The sequence below is a fragment of the Ailuropoda melanoleuca genome, chromosome 10, assembly GCF_002007445.2.
Source record: "Ailuropoda melanoleuca isolate Jingjing chromosome 10, ASM200744v2, whole genome shotgun sequence".
Classification (NCBI taxonomy): Eukaryota; Metazoa; Chordata; class Mammalia; order Carnivora; family Ursidae; genus Ailuropoda; species Ailuropoda melanoleuca.
In genome coordinates this window covers 78009670-78028708 of record NC_048227.1, presented here as the reverse complement: position 1 = coordinate 78028708, position 19039 = coordinate 78009670, and the positions used below count along the sequence as shown (strand labels likewise).

The 19039-nt window shown below is 39.2% G+C and overlaps 1 protein-coding gene across 4 annotated transcripts in view; it reads right to left on the bottom strand.

Annotated features, from left to right (window-relative positions):
• Positions 1 to 19039, bottom strand: part of AKAP7 (A-kinase anchoring protein 7) — a 150788-nt gene that overhangs the window by 20592 nt on the left and 111157 nt on the right. For 2 of the 4 annotated variants that reach the window (XM_034669152.1, XM_034669155.1), the window contains exon 8: positions 17757 to 17825. The exons of the other annotated variants lie outside the window; for them this stretch is intronic. In XM_034669152.1, the coding sequence (XP_034525043.1) occupies positions 17757 to 17825 (69 nt within the window). The remainder of the gene's footprint in view (positions 1 to 17756; positions 17826 to 19039) is intronic. 4 annotated transcript variants of the gene reach the window in all.

Sequence of the window (19039 nt, the reverse complement as noted above, 5' to 3'; positions counted from 1 at the left end):
TTGAGCAGTAATAAAAGTGGCAGAGATTTCAAACACAAGCCCTGATACAAAGGAGTATCAGCAGAAGTATGGTTATCCCTGGAAAATGATTCTTATGACAGAGAGGAAATAAGTGGTAGTTTCAACCGTGTCAAAAGCATCATGATCTCGTCTGGCAGAAAAATAAGGGGGCTAGAAAATGAGCATTGCTTTAAGTTGTAAAACTTACAATGTTCAGGTAATTTTTTATCATCTTAATATTTAAGAGTTTTACATAAAACAGGGCCACCTGGGTGGATCAGTCGGTTGAGCATCCGACTCTTGGTTTTGGCTCAGGTCATGATCTTGGGGTCGTGGAATCAAATCCCATGCTGGGCTCCATGCTCTGCACGCGGTCTGCTTGAGATTCTCTCTCTCCCTCCTACTCCCTCTGCCCCTTCCCCACCTCTCAAATAAATAAATAAAATCTTTTTAAAAAGAGAGAGAGAGAGTTTTACATAAAACTTAAAAGCAGAACCAGCCGGGATTAATTTTCACTTGTTTGGCTAACACACCCGCTCATGGTAATACATACTTCTCTTCTTAGGCTGATTTTCTAGGCTAGGAGTTGATTCCAGCAGAAATAAAGGCCACTTTCCTGATTCAAAGGCAATGTTCACCAAGGCAGTTCAGCAGCATAAACGCTGCCACCAATCTAATCTGGTGAAATAAATCCTAACTGTAGATACCACTTTTCCTCTTTTACAAGCAATCAGGACACACCCTGATCAAAGGTCCCCCATACTGAGAAAATTCCCACGGTGCCAGGTCACTAACAGCAGTTACAGGAATGCTTCCTTCCATTCGTTTAGATAACATTTCACACTTTTTAAAGGGCTTTCAGAAACATTATTGCATCTGGTTCTCAAAGAAACCTCTTGAGGTAAAATAAGCGTTATTCTTCCCATATTAGAAGCAAGAACAATGAGACTCGAGAGGTTACACAAACTAAGATCACATAATAGAAGTGAAGAAAATCTGGAGTTCTCACTCAAAATCAGGTAGATGAGTTCATCCAGGACACCCATCCCCCATCCCAGGCAGATACACCGCAGCCCTCTGGTGCGCGCACACCCTGGGGAAGTGATGGTATACATGAGAGAAGCAGCACATAATTTAATGGTTGGTTAACTGGAAAAAAACAAGAAATTCAGAAAGTTTCACTCTCAGATTAAGATTTTTATACTAAATAATGGATATTGACTAATGTAGTATAATCCCTTTCTTCCATCTCCCATCTTTCCTTTTTCCTTCCTTTCATCTTTCCTTCCACATACATTCAGTGAACTCCCTGTGTGTGTGATAAGCATGGCTGCTAGGAATACAGAAATTAATCCAACATGGGCCCTGCCTTCCGAACACCTGCAATGTAGAGGTAGAAACACGTGTTAAGAGATAAATAAGAGATCATGAATGATCGGAAGGAAAGACGTACAATACAGAGTGCGTACACGGAGTAAAGAGCAGTCAATCCTAACTAGGGGAAAATATCAAAAGAAAGTCCTGTAGGAAGTGATGCTTGAGCTGGATATTCTGTGTTTCTCAGGGGGGGTCAGAGGAGGAATGACATGACTGCGGTGGAAGTGGGAAGGCCAACCTGCTTGCTCAGGTAACTGCAGAACTTGGGCTAGTATGAAGTGACTGGTTAGTAGGAGGGAAGGAGAATGATGACCCCTGTAGTCCTGGCCGCCCCCGCTTCCCCACACTGTACTCAGGGCAGAGACTCTGAAGACCCCTACAGGGCACACCACATGGTCTGCACATTGTTATTTCTACACAAATTATTTAGCCTTGTCTTCAAGGAATTCCTCGTTTTAACCCATGAGGTATAATGTTAAAGAAAATTAGATCTTCACAGTTCTGCTGGTGTTTAAAACTATAAACTTGGGTCTAAAAATGTCCCTATTATTTTATAGGAAAACAAAAGATATGCCACTAACCAACAATTTTACTTCATTTTGTTTTAGGTTCAATGCAAATAACCAGTCATTAAGTTCAGTGAGACCGACTAAAATACGACTATAATTACAATGTGATAAAGAGCATCATAAATATTTCAGTGTCATAGAATGAAATAGATCATATTTTCAAAAATTATTCAAAACATAGCTCTTTTTAACTCAGCTGCCTAACCCTAAGCCAAACCCTTTTTGGAGGAGACTGTAGAATGCATTTTATACTACAAGATTTTCAATCTAATTACTCAACTAGCCAACACATAAAATAGGTTAAACCGCCACTGTTTGCTTTCTTTGACGGCTTCCAAAACCTAATTTTTAAAGTCTGACCAATGAAAATCCAGGTACACAAAACTATTTAATCAGTGTACTTTGCTTGTGAATACTGACCGATCTGTGGACCACATCTATCAGGTATTGTAAAAGCAATTATAGTGGGTCAAACAGAGAATATATGATGCTAAAGAAAACTTGAAAATGATTAATCATGAAAATAAAATCAGAGGGGCACTGGGTGGCTCAGTCGGTTAAGCGTCCGACTCCTGATCTCAGCTCAGGTCTTGATCTCTGGGTTGTGAGTTCAAGCCCCATGTTGGGTTACATGCCCAGCGTGGAGTTTAGTTAAAAATTTTTTTAAAAAAATAAAATTAATAAAACCAAGAGAAAATACGATTTAAGGTTATCTTGGCTATTCTTCAGGGCATGTAACAAAAATGAATAAAGAAAAACTGAGCCTACTTGTGAGCACTGAGTTCTGAGTACTGGAACCAGTTTCTCCTGCTCTGAAAGGAGCCAGTCATCCTGCTCTGCTGTCCCCACAGACTGCTGAGAGGCTCCGAGGGGACAGTGTGAGTTCCTAAAGAGGGAGAGGTGCCAAGAGGCGATGTCTCCACTTCCTCTCACCTCCTGACCAAGGCAAGCCCTGGCCGCCCCCACTTGCTCACACATTCCTCGTCTGCACTGCCAACTTGTGCTCATTAAACATAGTCTCGTTACTCATTTAAAAAAGCAAACAAGCAAACTGAAGCTTGGTGAACTCATGCATTTATTGCTTTAGCTTCAGGAAGAATGACTGAAGAAAATAATTTAGGATCTACTGTTCTTTTCTCAATGACGTATGACTATTAAGTTACTAGAGGCTTCCAGAAAGCACTCAGACGAAAATGAAATGATGTTAAAGTTCTCTTTGGTGATATCTACTGTTCGTTAAAGTTCTTTGAGGGGCACCTGGGTGGCTCAGTCAATTAAGACCTGCCTTTGGCTCAGGGCATGATTTCAGGGTTCTGGGATGGCACCCCACATAGGGCTCCCTGCTCAGTGGGAAGTCTGCTTGTCCTTCTCCCTCTGTGCTCACTTTCTCTCTCTCTCTCGAATGAATGAATGAATGAATGAATGAATAAATAAATAAATAAATAAAATCTTCTAAAGTTCTTTGACCATGTGAATTCTTACAATAGGAAATCGAACCAGGTTTACACTGGTTGAGTAATACGCTAATGGTATGTAAATGTAAATTAATTCATTTCTTGCGTCAGTTGATGTTTGTTTCCCAAGCTCTTGATCTCCAAGTATGGAAGAACTGCTCCCAACAAAGGAGTCTCAGGTCTGGGTAAGAAACCTGCCTATGTGTCCCAGGGTGGACAAAGACAATTGGTGTCACCCTGGACTTCCTCTCCCAGCCACCCTAATGGCAAGCTTGATGTCCCTGGGGAAAGCAGGGCACCGATAACATGCTTAGAAGAAGGAGATCAGAGATGACCCTGGTCTTGTCCAGTGTTTTTCTCTGAAGAATAAACCAGAGCCTGTGCCTCCTACAGCTGCTTAGAGTCAGGCTCTACATACCCATGTTTTCATAACATCTAATGTTACTTTACTCAGTTGTAATCATGTATGTGGATCCTTTCAACAATAATAAACTTACTTAATATTAATTGCCTATTATGTGCCTGGGCTTTTCCCCCCACACATTCAGATCAGAAGCTTTCTATTATTATCACTATTTTACCTATGAAAAACCAAGGGTCAGAAAAGCCAAGAGACTTGCCCAAGTCCATGCACCTAAATATGGCAATGGGACTCAGACCACACTTTTGCCATTATACCACGATGCTGCTCGATTTCTGGCAATGGGAAATACATTTCTACTATACTTTCTGTGATGTCTTTAGCTCCAAAATGAGACTTTCAACTAGAAAATATTTATAATGCTTCCTGTGAAGCTGTAGGATCAGAACACCAGGACTAGAATCCTAGCCCCTCCATTTACTAGTTCTGTATCCCTGTGAAATCTGCTAACCCTTCTGAGGTTTACTTTCTTTATCTGCGAACCAGGGATAACTGTAGTTCAATTCCATAGGGCTGTTGTGAAAATTAAATAAGATAATAACACACACACTTAGTACAGTGCCCCCCTTACAGTAAGAATTCAATACAATTACCTACTCCTACTGTTTTAAGTGAAAGCTTTCAACTTAACGAGGTTACAAGGCTATTTGTTGATGACCTCCTTACTATACATCTCTGTAAGCAAACATGATATGAGTAACCTACTCACTTTATAGAATATGTTTCTTAAAACAATGTTGGAGTGATTACAAATAAGAAATTTATGCATTGTTCTTTAGAGCTTGCATTTACATTCTTTTGCAACTGAATGACATTCCTTCTTAGGTACAAAGAAGAGCTACTGCTAATTAATCTTGCAACAGGCCTTTCAGCAGACATATGAACAGATCGCAGCTGAAACAGTGAGGTACAGATGGTTTTAGGTTTCTAGATGCACCACACTGAATGTGAGGCATTGAAACAGTGATTTTCTGTAAATCACAATTGATAAAAATAATCATATAAGTCTAGTTTCTAGGCAACTTTTCAGGAACATATCTACTTTAGAACATGTGTTATGCATGTGTAGCAAGCGTCAAAATCCTTTGCAGCCTCTGCCTTGCTCTTGTTTACCTAGTAAGGGCCCTTCCATCCCTTCAGCCACATGCTTCTTTCCTTCATTCATCTGTTCATCATCCAATCTCAAGAAGATTTGAGATAATTAGTGGCAAAAAATATATACAGTAAAAAGTACACTATGAGTAAAAAGTGAAAATCAGCACCAAGAAAAAAAACAAATTTCAACAGCAAGTAAAGAACAGACGGAAGTGTAGATCACAGAAGTGCAATCACGAGAGCCATGAGTTGGATTCCGAGCTTCCCAATATTTAGAATGAAAGGGATGCATGGCGATTCTACTTGTCAAGAATTGAAAGAGCATACCATGGTTCCTTCAGGATCAGTGACCGACTGCTCCATTGCTAACCACCCCCACAGGGCTCCAGGCCACATCCACTTTATAATGATTGGCCCAAATCCTTTCCTCACTTACCATCCACCCTTTCTGATAAGAGCACCCACTTCACTTCTCCCCTTCAGGTAACCGCTCATCTCACATTTTGCATGACTCCAGCGGGGCTGCTGGTCTACCAGAGCAACAAATGGTCTACACTGTTCCCTATGTAAATTTTTTTAAGTGCCCCTTCCTCAAGACACTTGATTTCTATCTCTTGGAAATTTTTCAAAATATACAGCTTTTACTAGTTTATAAAAGTACTTCATGCCATAATACATAAATTACAATGTCTTTGATATGTATAGTACCCTCTGGCATTATATAGTTTATAACCTGTACCTTCCTTCAGATTTTATATATGGGTATTAGGAAAGAGAAACCCATTCTGTTTAAAAGGTGAGTGGTAAAAATGCTCCCAAGAGCTGCTGGAAGTCATCCCCATCACGGAGAGAAGTCTGAGAGGGTGAGAACACAGAAGCTGCTAGAAGACATAGAGGGCTGACAATGCCTGTCAGTCAGCCTCAAGGTCACCACTACCCGTCTTCTTGTGTATATGTGAGCCAGTAATTCTCCCTTTTAATAAAAAAAGAATAAATTTGCCTTTATGTCTGTGACTTCCTGGCATCTAACCTCTCACTGCCTTGTCTCTTTTGACTGACCTTTTCTATTTCTGTTCTGACTGACTGATCCCAGGTCCTTTTAAGAATTCCTCAGACTTTTCAGAACATTCCACAGACTGCTCTGGCCTCCTGGCATCTGAGCCTTTGGTTCCTTTTAATTTCCAAAGCCATGAGAGCACTGCTTATCATTTCAAGCACTAACCCCTGCCTGGTTGCAGGTGTAACCCCACCTAATTCACTAACCAGTCCCTCTATCATGTGTTCACAGTGAACATCATTAATCTGGAATGAGAGAACTGGTGTAAAGACACTGACCAAAATCATATGTCAACTGTATCTCAGTAAAACTGGAAAAAAAGAGAAATAGCAACCCCAAAAAATCATACTATAAGTAAGAGTGTTAAGATTGCAGAACACATACTTAAACATTAAGAGAGAAATTATTTTTAAAAAATTTCATAAACTGTTTATGAATTAGTTTTAAAAAACTTTGTTCTTTCTAAGTTTGCTAAATTGATCTGGGTGATGGATTTCCTTAGAAACATCTTAACAATTCATTTGATTACTACCACCTATTTTTTAACTGTATTTCTTTTGAAATATTCACATTTCTACATAATTTATAAATACTTGCGGTATTTTATACACCATTATTTAATACGATTCTTATTCTTGTCCCCCAGAGAAATTAGGACCACAAATTGACAAACTGAATGCCTATCTTGGAACAATGAAAATAGAAGATAATGTTAAAACACAGCCACTGTGTGCCAGTTACTCAACTACTGTCTCTGAGCTCTGAACCCACCTTCCTTATTCAGCTTTATGAGACTGGAGCTGGGATGCAGCAAATGGATTTCACCTCTGCCAGCTACTTGTATGTATGGTATGTATAGTACCCTCCAGGACTGTGTACCTTCCACAGCTTTTATATATGGTTCTTCCAAGAAGAAGCCCCAGAGGAACACTGGACAGCTGCACAAGGGGGAAAGGGACCTGTCCTTGGTTGTTTGCTCTCCGTTCCCATGGGGTTGCCCCAGCTATGGCTATCCCCCTGATGGTGGCCACTCATTCCCATTGTTTTCAGTTGGTTCCAGTTTTCATTTATTTCCTCTCTCCTGGAATCAGCCTCACTGCCTTCCCTCAGAGAGACGAGCAAAACAGGCCAGTGTCCCCTCCTTTGAGGCCAGCACCCTAGCCTCACAGGGCCCGGCTATGAGCTCTGAGGTACCTCCTGGGAGACAGCAGCCACTCCTCCAAGGCCTGAGTCTCAGCTGCCTGGGGTCCTTCTCCCAAGAGACCCCAGCCTGAAAATCACTTGCTATGTTTTCCCTCAGTATTGCCTTTACTCTTTATTCCTCCAAAATTTTTTTAAGTTAAATTCTCTCCATTATAATAACCAATGTATTTGCTTGACCGGATCCTAACTGACACAACTGTTTCTGTATCTTTCCTCCACAGTGTGGTATTTACAGAGACATGAACGATAAGAGCACACAGCACCAAGTTAGGAGCAGCTGTAAGGCTGATTTTTTTTTTTAGAAAACTGCATATTTCATGAACTTGCTTCCCCATAAAACAATTTATTATGCCTTTGAATTTAATATTTAAATTTCATATAGTTTCATGTACACATTTTTAGGTTCTATAAAACCTACAAATCTGTTAAATCTAATTTTACATAAAAGATTAAGTAACGTAGAGTGTACAGCATACAGTACCGGTACACAACAGCATCACAATGAATTGTTATCTTAAATTTCCTACACCTGTATTAGAGAAAATTAAAATCTAAATTTGGACAAAATATTTTCATAAAAATTTCATTTATAAAGACAATAGGCAATGTACCTTAGCTTGGTTATCTCTAGGATTTACTGATACCAACTGCCACTGTTACTACTGAATTCAACAATCAACATTTAATGATGTGTATAGGTAATACCAAAACATACCTACATAAAAACCCAGAGTTGTATATTACATTTCAACGTTAAATATTTATTTATTTATTTATTTGAGAGAGAGTGAGAGAGTACACGGAGTGGTGGGGGAGGGGCAGAGGGAGATGGGGAGAAAATGCCAAGCAGGCTCCACACTCAGCACAGAGCCAATGCAGGTACTGATCTCAGGACCCTGAGATCATGACCTGAGCCAAAATCAAGAGACCGAGGCTTATCTGACTGAGCCACCCAGGCACCCCTACATTTCTATTTTAAAGCAAGTCTGTTGATCCTAAAGAAATTAGTTGAAAATAGTCATTTAATGGTTATTATAAGACAAAAAATAATAAAGAGGCACACATTTTTTTCACAAAAATTTGGTTCTCCAGTTAAGGTGGCTTCAAACTAAGAATTATTAATGCAGGAGGCCTGGATGGTTCAGTTGGTTGAGTGTCTGACTCTTGATTTCAGCTCAGGTTGTGATCTCAGTGCTGTGAAATAAAGCCCCTGCATGGGGCTCTGCGCTCAGCGTAGTCTGCTTGAGATTCTCTCTCCTTCGCCCTCTGCCCCTTCCACTTGTGCTCTCTCTCTCTCTCAAATAAATAAATAAATCTTTAATGAATAAAAAAATCTTTTAAAAAACTTTTAAAAAATCTTTAAAAAATAAATTGAAAAAATATTTAAAAAATAAGTAAACCTTTAGATCTTTAAAAAATCTTTTTTTTTTTTTAAAGATTTTATTTATTTATTTGACAGAGATAGAGACAGCCAGTGAGAGAGGGAACACAAGCAGGGGGAGTGGGAGAGGAAGAAGCAGGCTCAGCGGAAGAGCCTGATGTGGGGCTCGATCCCGTAACAATGGGACCACGCCCTGAGCCGAAGGCAGACGCTTAACCGCTGTGCCACCCAGGCGCCCCATAGATCTTTAAAAAATCTTTTAAAAAATCTTTAAAATTATTAATGCAAAATTTGACTATGATAATTTTCCCATGTTTTAGGACTCCATTTCAGTATTTTCATTATTTAAAACTAGAGTTATTGCTAAGCTGACCCTTGAACAACATGGGTGTGAACAGTGCAAGTCCACTTATATGCAGATTTTTTCCATAAATATATGTATTGACTGTAAATATATTATGATTTTCTTAATAACATTTCGTTTTCTCTAGCTTACGTTATTGTAAGAATACAGTGTATAATGCATATGACATACAAACTATGTGTTAATCAACTGTTTATCTTATCAATAAGGATTCTGGTCAACAATAGGCTATCAGTAGTTAAGTTTTCTGGGAGTCAAAAATTATATATAGATCTTTCGCAGGGGGTCAGCACTCCTAACCCCCATGTTGTTCAAGGGTCAACTTATGAGAGCTAAAATCTTCCTACTGTTTATTTTTAAATTCTTCATATGTTTATATATTTCCATATGTATTTGTCTAGAGATACACACCTATAAATACACATAGTTATATCAAAAAAAAGCCTAGAGTTATTGCAAACATAATTAAAATACTACTGGGTTTTATATATCTAAAATCGTCAAAAGAAAATGTGTGAGAACATACACCCACTGTCCTAATTCTGCCCTGCTGGAACCATAATAATTCTTCTTTTCCTTCCATGTTAAAGAGTCCTCCAAATATTTCAATACAACTAGTTCAAGTGCCTTCTTTCCTCCTCGCTCAGCAGCCATAGTCCCTCAGCCTTTCTCTTATGATGTGGTTTCCAGGCTTCCCACCATCCTGGCCTCCCTCCTTAGGACACACTCCCACTTGTCAGACTGTTAGATAACATCCAACTGCTGCAGATCCAGAGAGAAGGTCTCAGATGAACAGATCATCTGCTTGCCATTTATTAGCTATCATAAACATCAATCAAAACTCTGAACACGCTGAGCTTCCCAGCTAACTTGAGCTGAATATTTTAAATGCTTAGAAAGTGTGAATTTTATTTTTGCTCTAACAGTCAGATTTAAGACATCAGATTGAAACTTGCAGTAATTTCCATGGCAAATGCCAACACCAACATTCCAACCACAAGACAAAGCAGAGGTGGTGGGGAGGGGCTGCAGGAACATGTAAAAAAGTGGGTCACCCTTTTCCATCGGATTCCTTCTTCCCTCTCCCATCTGCATTACCAAATGGGTGAGCTCCATCTCTCTTAGGAATGTGAAACCTTCTCTCCATCTACTCCAAGCATCCTGTTTTCACATCACTTTCTCTCAGGCACTACAATTTCTCTGTATATATATCTTAGGCTCACAAATGTCCTTGAATAAACTCACAAGTTCTGGGGGCAGTTTGTAAAAACAGAAAATTATAAACTTCAGATATCTTTGACTCAGCCTTTAGGAAAATTAACATCCTTTATATCCTTGTTTCCACAGATTTTAAGCTAAAACTATGCTTCTTCCTTTAATTTTCACCCTATAGTTCAGTTTTTGTCTATGACTACTTGCTAAGGGCAGAGAATTTGACTATATAATGGAAAGGCTGGTTTTAACAGTTCCAAGTTCTGTTAACTTGTACCTTTGGCATTATAAATGTTTGTCATAGGAAACTTTATTTTCTAAAATGTTTGTTGTAGAAACGGTGTTTGCCTGCGTCAAGTGGTAACCACTGCCTGTGATGGGGGTTTGAGGCAACCTCCAGTCTTAGTGGTAATTAACTCATTCTTCCTGGACTTGGCGGACGCGGCCACGTAACTTCCCTGGTATGGAAGGGGTGTGACCTTGCTTATTTGACTGAGAACACCAAGACCTTTTATCTTGGCTTTTTCCATTCAGGGGATAAAAAAATATTGGGATCCAACCAACCTCTCTTTAAAAAGTGATGCAAATTAAAAAGAAATCCTCCAACAATAGGGACTGTGTATCATCACTGCACCTTCCATAACACCTGGCTCAAAGCTTTCCAAATCTATGGTACTCAACAATATTAGTTGAAGTGGATGGAATTACTCTTCGTAACGGCTCTCAAAGCTAAATTTCATTGCCATTGAAATGGAACAAGGGAGTTCAGAAGAAATCAGAGTTTTTACTTCTGCCTTTTTTTTTTTTTTTTAGCTTTTACTTCTTCCCCAGGTTTGTAAATATTTGTTCCAGAATGGGTCTATTCTTACAGATACGGAATGTCCTCTATAATAGTATCTGAAGCCTTTTGGTTATAAGTGACAGAAATTTAACTCAAGCAAGTTTAAGCAAAGAAAGAGGAGGATTTAATGCTTCACGCTTTAATGAAGAAGGTCTTCATCATGGCTGAACTCAGAGGCTCAAATATTATCATGAGGACTGACTCTCTCTCCTTCTCTGGCCTCCTTTCTTCTGTGCTGATTTCATTCTCAGGAAGACTCCCACTGACTCCCTACCAACTAGCAATCATATGTTTACATCCTTTCCACTCACGACCCCAAAGGAAGACAGCCCCTCTATCAAGTCTTAGGGAAGACTCTCAGTTAACCCCACTTGGACCACACGTCTCTCTTAGGGCAGGGAAGTAAGGCATCTTGACGGACAGACCCCAACAAGAAGGCGAGGGAGTGTCCCAAAGGAAAACATGCCACACCGATAAGTCTACTCAACAATTCAAAGCCTGAAATTATAAGTCCTTTTTTTCTCCTTCTGGGCACGAAAGAAATAAAACCATGGTTCTGCCAAGCTGCCTTCCAAATGACTACAATTACACGGTATACTCTCATTTGTTACAGAGGAATGATCTTTACTGGGTCTCTTAGATGCCAACCACAGTGTCGGGCATTTATACATGTTAGCTTATTTAGTTCTCACAATATGTAGTATTTAAGATGAAGCTACGGAGGCTTAGAGAAGTTACACAGCAGATATTGGAACCAAAAATGTAAACTGAGTCTATCTGCCTCCAAAATCCCTTGCTTTCAGCACTGAGAGTTTCAGGGCTCTTTCAAGCTTCTTGTGGGTATCAGAAATTTGTGGATGAAAGCTCAAACACCTACATATTAGGCAAGGCCAACTTAATTAAAAAGAAGGCGATTATCTATAGAAAGTGATTTATCAGATGCCCTGAAAGAGTTTTACTAGTTGCCCGAAATTCCTGCACTAGAGATTAATTTGGACCAAGTCATTACTGCTGCTTAATTTATTTTATTATTTTACTACAAATACTTCCCAAGCACTTGGGATAATGAGACTTGTTAAAATGCAAATGCCCCAGGAAGGGGTAATACATGAAGCTTTCTCCTATTAGCCCAAAACCTTTATGTACATCAGATTCTCCACTCCTTTTTCACACGGCCCTCACCCAGGAAAGAAGACATAGGGACCAGTCACATCACACTGCTCGACAGGGCACCTGGGTAGAGCTCATGGCAGCCAGTGACTTCACTAGAGACTGGGAAAAATTCTACAACCTTTGTACTCCTGATGAAAATTACTCAGCATTTGATCATACAATCTAGGAAAACTGTAAACAGTCTGACAACAGCAGCAACGAAAAGAAATACATACAGCCTAAGAATTAGCAAAAGGAATCAGGGAGTGAAAACAGGAATAGTTACTATGAGAATTTGCACTCATGGTCCTCTGCTTAATTTTAGAAACATACACCTCTTGGGTATACATTATTTAGTAAAGGAAAAAATCTAATCTTTAGTGACTATGATTAAATGCTTCATATCACACAGCATTACTGGTGCTGCCATAAGATCACCCACAGGAATCTTTTACAAAATGGAGTCTCCGGTTACATAGAGCACCGCTAGCTTCACTGTGCCTCACTGCTTCAGAAAGGGGGCAGCAGGTAACGAACTGCCTGGGGTCCCAGCCTCCTGCCAGCTCTTGGGCCCCCAGCACCTCTGGACAACTGTAACTGAGAACTCCGACAAACTTCTGGCTTTCAGCCACTTCCCCTCTTAACTGGGACAGTGAGGAAGAATTTATTTTCTGATAGTTTCTCTTCACAAGCAGTTTTCCAAATGATTCTACCTGGCATAGTACCTGACACACAGGAAGCATTCAAGAAGTTAAAAAGAAGAGGAGGAGGAGGAAGGAGGAAGAGCGGGAAGAAGAAAGAACTGCATTCTATCTATCATATTTACTTCCTAGACTATTAGTTCTAAGGGACAAATGGGGAGAAGCTGAGTAAACTTTCAAGATCACGGTAATTCAACCCCTACTTCTTAAATATGAGGAAGCGAGGCCCACAGAGGTTAGTAACTTCCCCAGTGTCGGGCTGTTGGTAACAGAGCTGAGGTTCTTGCCCACTTCTCCTTACACGCAGGCCTGCGGTATTTCTATAGTAAAAACTTCACGTCAAGGGGCAGGCCATACGTTTTCAACAAGCAGTAGCATCCCTGGAGTTCCGCCTTGTCCCTGTGTCCAGAAGCATTTCTACAGGTGAGGATGGAGGATGAATGAACACTGTTGTCTGCTGACGGGAGGTTCCCTATCACACATTTCCTGGGACACAGGCTGTAGCATCTAAGTGAGAACATATTAAAATGCTTCTCTGGTACATTCAGTAATCAGAGTTCTTCACAGGTTATGGCATTAACCAGAGTCGTTCCAAGTTCTGTCCTCTGACAGACTGGCGTATACTCCTGCTCTCTCGGACTTGTAACAGGAAATGTGTCTCACTCTTTCACTAGCGAACATTTAGAACACGCCTCCTCTGGGTAACACACTATGTTAGCCTCTGAAGCTAGGAAGAGAGGTAGAGAACACAGGTCCTGCATGTGCAGTGCTTGAAATCTGTGAGGTGATAGAACACACATGTGAAAGATAACCTCAACGTGGGTATATCTAAGTACAAATGAGAGGAGCAAAGGATAAGGCTATAGGGTTTCTAGGAAGCCCTCCAGCGAATTAGAAAATCTAAAGACAGACTTCCCTGAGTATAACTGAACATTATCCACCATGGTAATTAAGGTAAAAAATGTAAGTATTTATCAGACATGAAATTAACACTGTTTATCTCAATTTATATATTAATGTTATATCACCAAAATCCAAATCATCAGAAATAAACTATCTTGAGATTTGGTTCATATTTATGAAAGAAATACTATCCTGGTAACTCATGTCAAACAAAAAGACTATATTGAGAAATATTTCATATATAAAAGTAAAATATGTATGCATTATTAAAACAAACACTTATAACCTCCCAACAAACAAAAGCCCAGGGCTGGATGACTTCACTGGCGAACTCTACCAAACATTCAAAGATTTAATACCTATCCTTCTCAAATTCTTCTAAAACACTGAGGAACAAGGAACGCTTGCAAACTCATTTTAAGGCCAGCATTACACTGAAGCTAAGACCTATAATAACAGAACATTATAGGCCAATATCCCTGATGAACATAGATGCAAAAATCCACAACAGAGTTTTAGCAAACTGAATCCAACAATCTATTAAAAGGATCATATATCAACATCAAGTGAGATTTATTTCAGGGATGCAAGGATGGTTCAACATCAAATAATGTGACATTAATGAAATAAAAGATAAAAATCATACGATCATCTCAACAGATGCAGAAAAAGCATTTGACAAAATTCAACATCCATTTACGATAAAAACTCAAGAAAATGGGTATAAAGGAAATATACCTCAACATAATAAAGGCTATATATGACAAACCCACAGCTTTTAAGACCAGAAACAAAACTAGGATGCCAATTCTCCCCACTTTCATTAACATAGTATAGGGAAGTCCTAGCCACAGCAATCAGAAAAGACATAAAGAAGAAATAAATGGTATCCAAATGCTGAGAAAGAAGTAAAACTGTCACTATTTAACAGATGGCACAATATTATATAGAGAGAACCCAAAAAAGCTACCCAAAACTGTTAAAACTAATAAATGAATTCAATAAAATTATAGTATACAAAATTAAAATACAAAAATCTGTTACATTTCTATACACTAATAAAAAACTATCAGAAAGAGAAATCAAGAAAAAAAAATCTCATTTAAAATTCCATGAAAAAAACCCTAAAAAAAACTTAACCAAGAAGTTGAAAGACCTGTACAGTGAAAACTACAAGACGCTGATGAAAAAAACTGAAAATGACACAAATACATGTAAAGATATTCCACACCCATGGATTGGAAGAATTATTATCGTTAAAATGTCCATACTATCCAAAGCAATTTATGGATTCAATGCAATCCTTGTCAAAATTGCAACAGCATTTTTCACAAGCTAGAACAAATCATTCTAATTCTAATAACTGTATGGGACCACAAAGACCCCAAATAGCCAAAGCAATCTTGGGAAAAAAGTACAAAGTTAGAGGTAACACATTCCCCAGTTTCAAACTATACTATAAAGCTATAGTAATCAAAACAGTATGATATTGCCATAAAAGCAGATACACAGATTAATAGAAGAGAACCTATGCATACATGGCCAATTAGTTTATGACAAAGAAGGCAAGAGCACACAATGCAGAAAGGATAGTATCATCAATAAATGGTATTGAGAAAGTGGATAGCCACATGCAAAAGAAAGGAACTGAACCACTCTTTTACATCGTATACAAAAATTAACTCAAAAATGGATTAGACTTGGATGTGAGACCTAAAACCATAAGACTCCTAAAAGAAAACATAGGTGATAAGCTCTTCGACAATAAAGTTAGTGATGTGGCTTTGGATCTGACTCCAAAGGGCAAGGACAACAAAAACAAAAATAAACTAATGGGACTATACCAAACTTAAAAAGCCTCTAAAGAAAAGAAAAGAAAACAAAACAAATGCTTCTGCACAGTTAAGGAAACCATCTACGAAATTAAAAGACAATCTACGGAATGGGAGAAGGTATCTACCAATTATATAGACCATAGGGGTTAATATCCAAAATATATAAAGAACTCATACAACTCAATAACAACAACAACAAAATCTGATTTAAAATTGGGCACAGAATCTGAATAGATATTTTTCCAAAGAAGACATACAAATGGCCAAAAAGCACTTGAAAGATGTTCAACATCACTAATCATCAGGGGGATGCAAATCAAAACCACAATGAGATATCACCTCACAACTGCCAAAATGGCTATTATCAAAAAGACAAGAAATAACAACTGTTGGTGAGGTTATGGAGAAAAAGGAACCCTCATGTACTGTTGGTGGGAATGTAAGTTGGTGTAGCCACTATGGAAAACAGTATGAAGGCTCCTCAAAAAATTAAAAATAGAATTACCATTTGATCCAGCAATTCCACTTCTGGGTATCTATCAAAATAAACAAAACACTAATTTGATATAATATATGCATGCTTATGTTCACTGCAGCATTATTTATTTAGAATAGCCAAGATTTGGAAACAACCTAAGTGTCTGTTGATAGATGAACGGATAAAGAAGATGTGGAATGCACGCGTGCACACACACACAGACACACACACACAGAATACTACTCAGCCACAAAAAAGAATGAAATATTATCATCTGTAACACCATAGACAAGCTTTGTGGGTATTATGCCATGTGAAATAAGCCAGACAGCGAAAGATAAATACCACATGATTTCACTTACATGTGGAAGCTAAAACGAACCAACCAAACAAAACCCAGACTCAGATACAGAGAACAGACTGGTGGTTGCCAGAGAGGAGGGGATGGGGAAGTAAAATGGGTGAAGGGTATCAAGAGGTACCAAATTTCACCTATAAAATAATAAGTCAAGGAAATAGAATCTATAGCATGGGGGAATCCATTCAATAATATTGTATTAACTTTGCCTGGGGACAAATGGTAACTAGACTTACTTAGTTACCAGTTCCCAAAGTATACACACGTCAAATCACTACATTGTACACACGAAATTAATTTGTATGTCAATTATACTCCAATAAAAAGACACATACTTGTAAAATTAAAATATGTGCCTTGTTGAAATACATACTATTTTATTTCCAGCATCACCGAATATCAGGGCTGGAACGTAACCAAGCTGCCAGTGTATCCATTTATTGGCTGTTCCATTCGCCCTTACACATCCCTAGGAATGGTTTCTCATCCTATGCTTGAAAACCTCTGGTGACAGTAACCTGACTAGCTGATGAGGCAGGACAGTTCATCTTTGGACGTTCATCTATTTCATTCTACATAAAAGCAATGTACTTCAAAATGGGAAAATTTTCAACAGGAGAAGAGCCAGTGGAATGTTTTCTAATTTGTTACAGAAGTGTCTACCTTTCGTAATTAAGTTTTCTTTTGAAGTCTACTTCATGAGATTGATAAAGTACAGCGGTCGGTAAGTCTGTGCAGTAACATTCCTGTTCGTGGACATTCCCTCCAGGAAGCTCACTATGAGAAATTAGGTAATGCAAAGAAAACAAGTGCTGTGTAAGGATTCAGCAAAAAATACTAGATTGAGAGTATCTACAACATCTTTAATCGTACAATATCTACGGTAATGTTTCATGTTAAGTATGTTCCTGTGTAGCAACAGCAAGAGCTTGAACTTGCAATAAATGCATTTATTAATCTTGCAAGAAACATGCATCTATTATCAGTGTATTCTACTTACTGTGGCCCAAAAGCATGCAGTTTAAGAAAATGCTTACTGCTGGCATTTAAACAAAAAGGGTGGAGTTGCTTTGTGCTGCATTAACTGAAAACTAAACCATGATGGGTTCTACTGTATTTGATGATTGACCCCATTACCAAGATTTCTGGCTACACATGCAGTTAATTTTTCACACAAACTTAGGCCCCTTGCACAACTAGTTGATTAAACAATCATTCTGTTTGCTATCAATAGATGAAAATCATAACACTAACAAATGAATTAAATGGAAATACTTTCCACCTACCACCACCACCAAGGGTCAAAGCAGGCTAAAGCAGCAGTGGGAGGGGAGAAGGGGTCACTTGACTCTTACCACTTGGCCAGCTGGGTATATCCTGTCTGTACCTCTGCAGGACGGTAGAGGACGGGCTTTCCAACTCACCTGTGTTTTGAGAATGACATCCACAAATTTAAACTTTCACCAAAACCTCGCTTAGTTCTCCATAATTTGAGCTGCCCTGGGGAGGTATATTCCAGACCATCATCCTTTACAGCAGTATTGAGAGCTGTAGGCATTTGCATGTTTGTACTCTGCCTCTAGTCGGTCCCCACTGAGCACGTGGCTCAGAGCAGGCTTATAAGCCTGCTAGGTGGGGACACATGATGAATAAGACCCAGGAGGTTACTGTACAATTCAGCAGCAGGATAGAAGACTGCTGGGCCCTCCCAAATGTCTACTATGGATTCTTTCACCTGTTACCAACACAACTTATGGATTGGCTATCTATAGTTGCTGCTAATTTACTTGTTTCTGGACGCATGGATAAAGAATTCACTGCGCTTTTCTTTCAAGTCCCCTTTGTAAGTTAGACATGTATTACCAGCAGCGTAAGCAGTGCCTGGCAGAGAAGCTCCTCTTTAGACCCTCCGGTAGCAGAGAAATTAAACACAGCATCAGAAGACAGCTGATGGAATGAGTGATGGAGCAGATCATGAGGAGAAAAACAGGGAAGCAATGTCAAAATCAAAGACAAATGCAAGAGTGGTGAGGGGACAGGAGAAGGTCAGCCGCCGGTGGGGGCGGATGAGAAGAAAGGGGAGCAAATGCACTGATTCCAACCATCATTTGAACTAAAACTTCACTTCAGACACAGTGTAATGCTTTCAAGTCTTTTTAAAATTTTGGAACTTGAGGAAGTAACTCCAAAAGGCAGTCTATACCACTCCCTGTCACGAATATGAAGAAGCACTGTGCATAAAACACGAGACTTTGCACCCCACAGTCCCAGATAAAGACAGAGCAGAGCAAATTCCTCCAGTGAGGCGCACCTTGACTTCTGTTAGCACCAAGACTGCTTACATGCGGGGAAGGAGAGAAGCAGAATAGAAGGAAAGCCAGGGTTCCAGGGGAAAATCGGGAGCAGTGGAACAGGAAGTGGTAAAGGGTAAAGAGGGGGAAGGGGAGAATTACTATCCCTACATCCGTCCATACCACGGTCCTTCAGATACAGATGTTGTTCAAGCAATGACTCCATCAACCAAAACCCTCGGGAACTACAAATAAATGATCCTGACAGATGCCTGGAAAGTTTCAGGCTGTCAAACTAATGCTGATGCTCATAGTTTAAAAAAAAAAAAAAAAAAAAAAAAATCCTG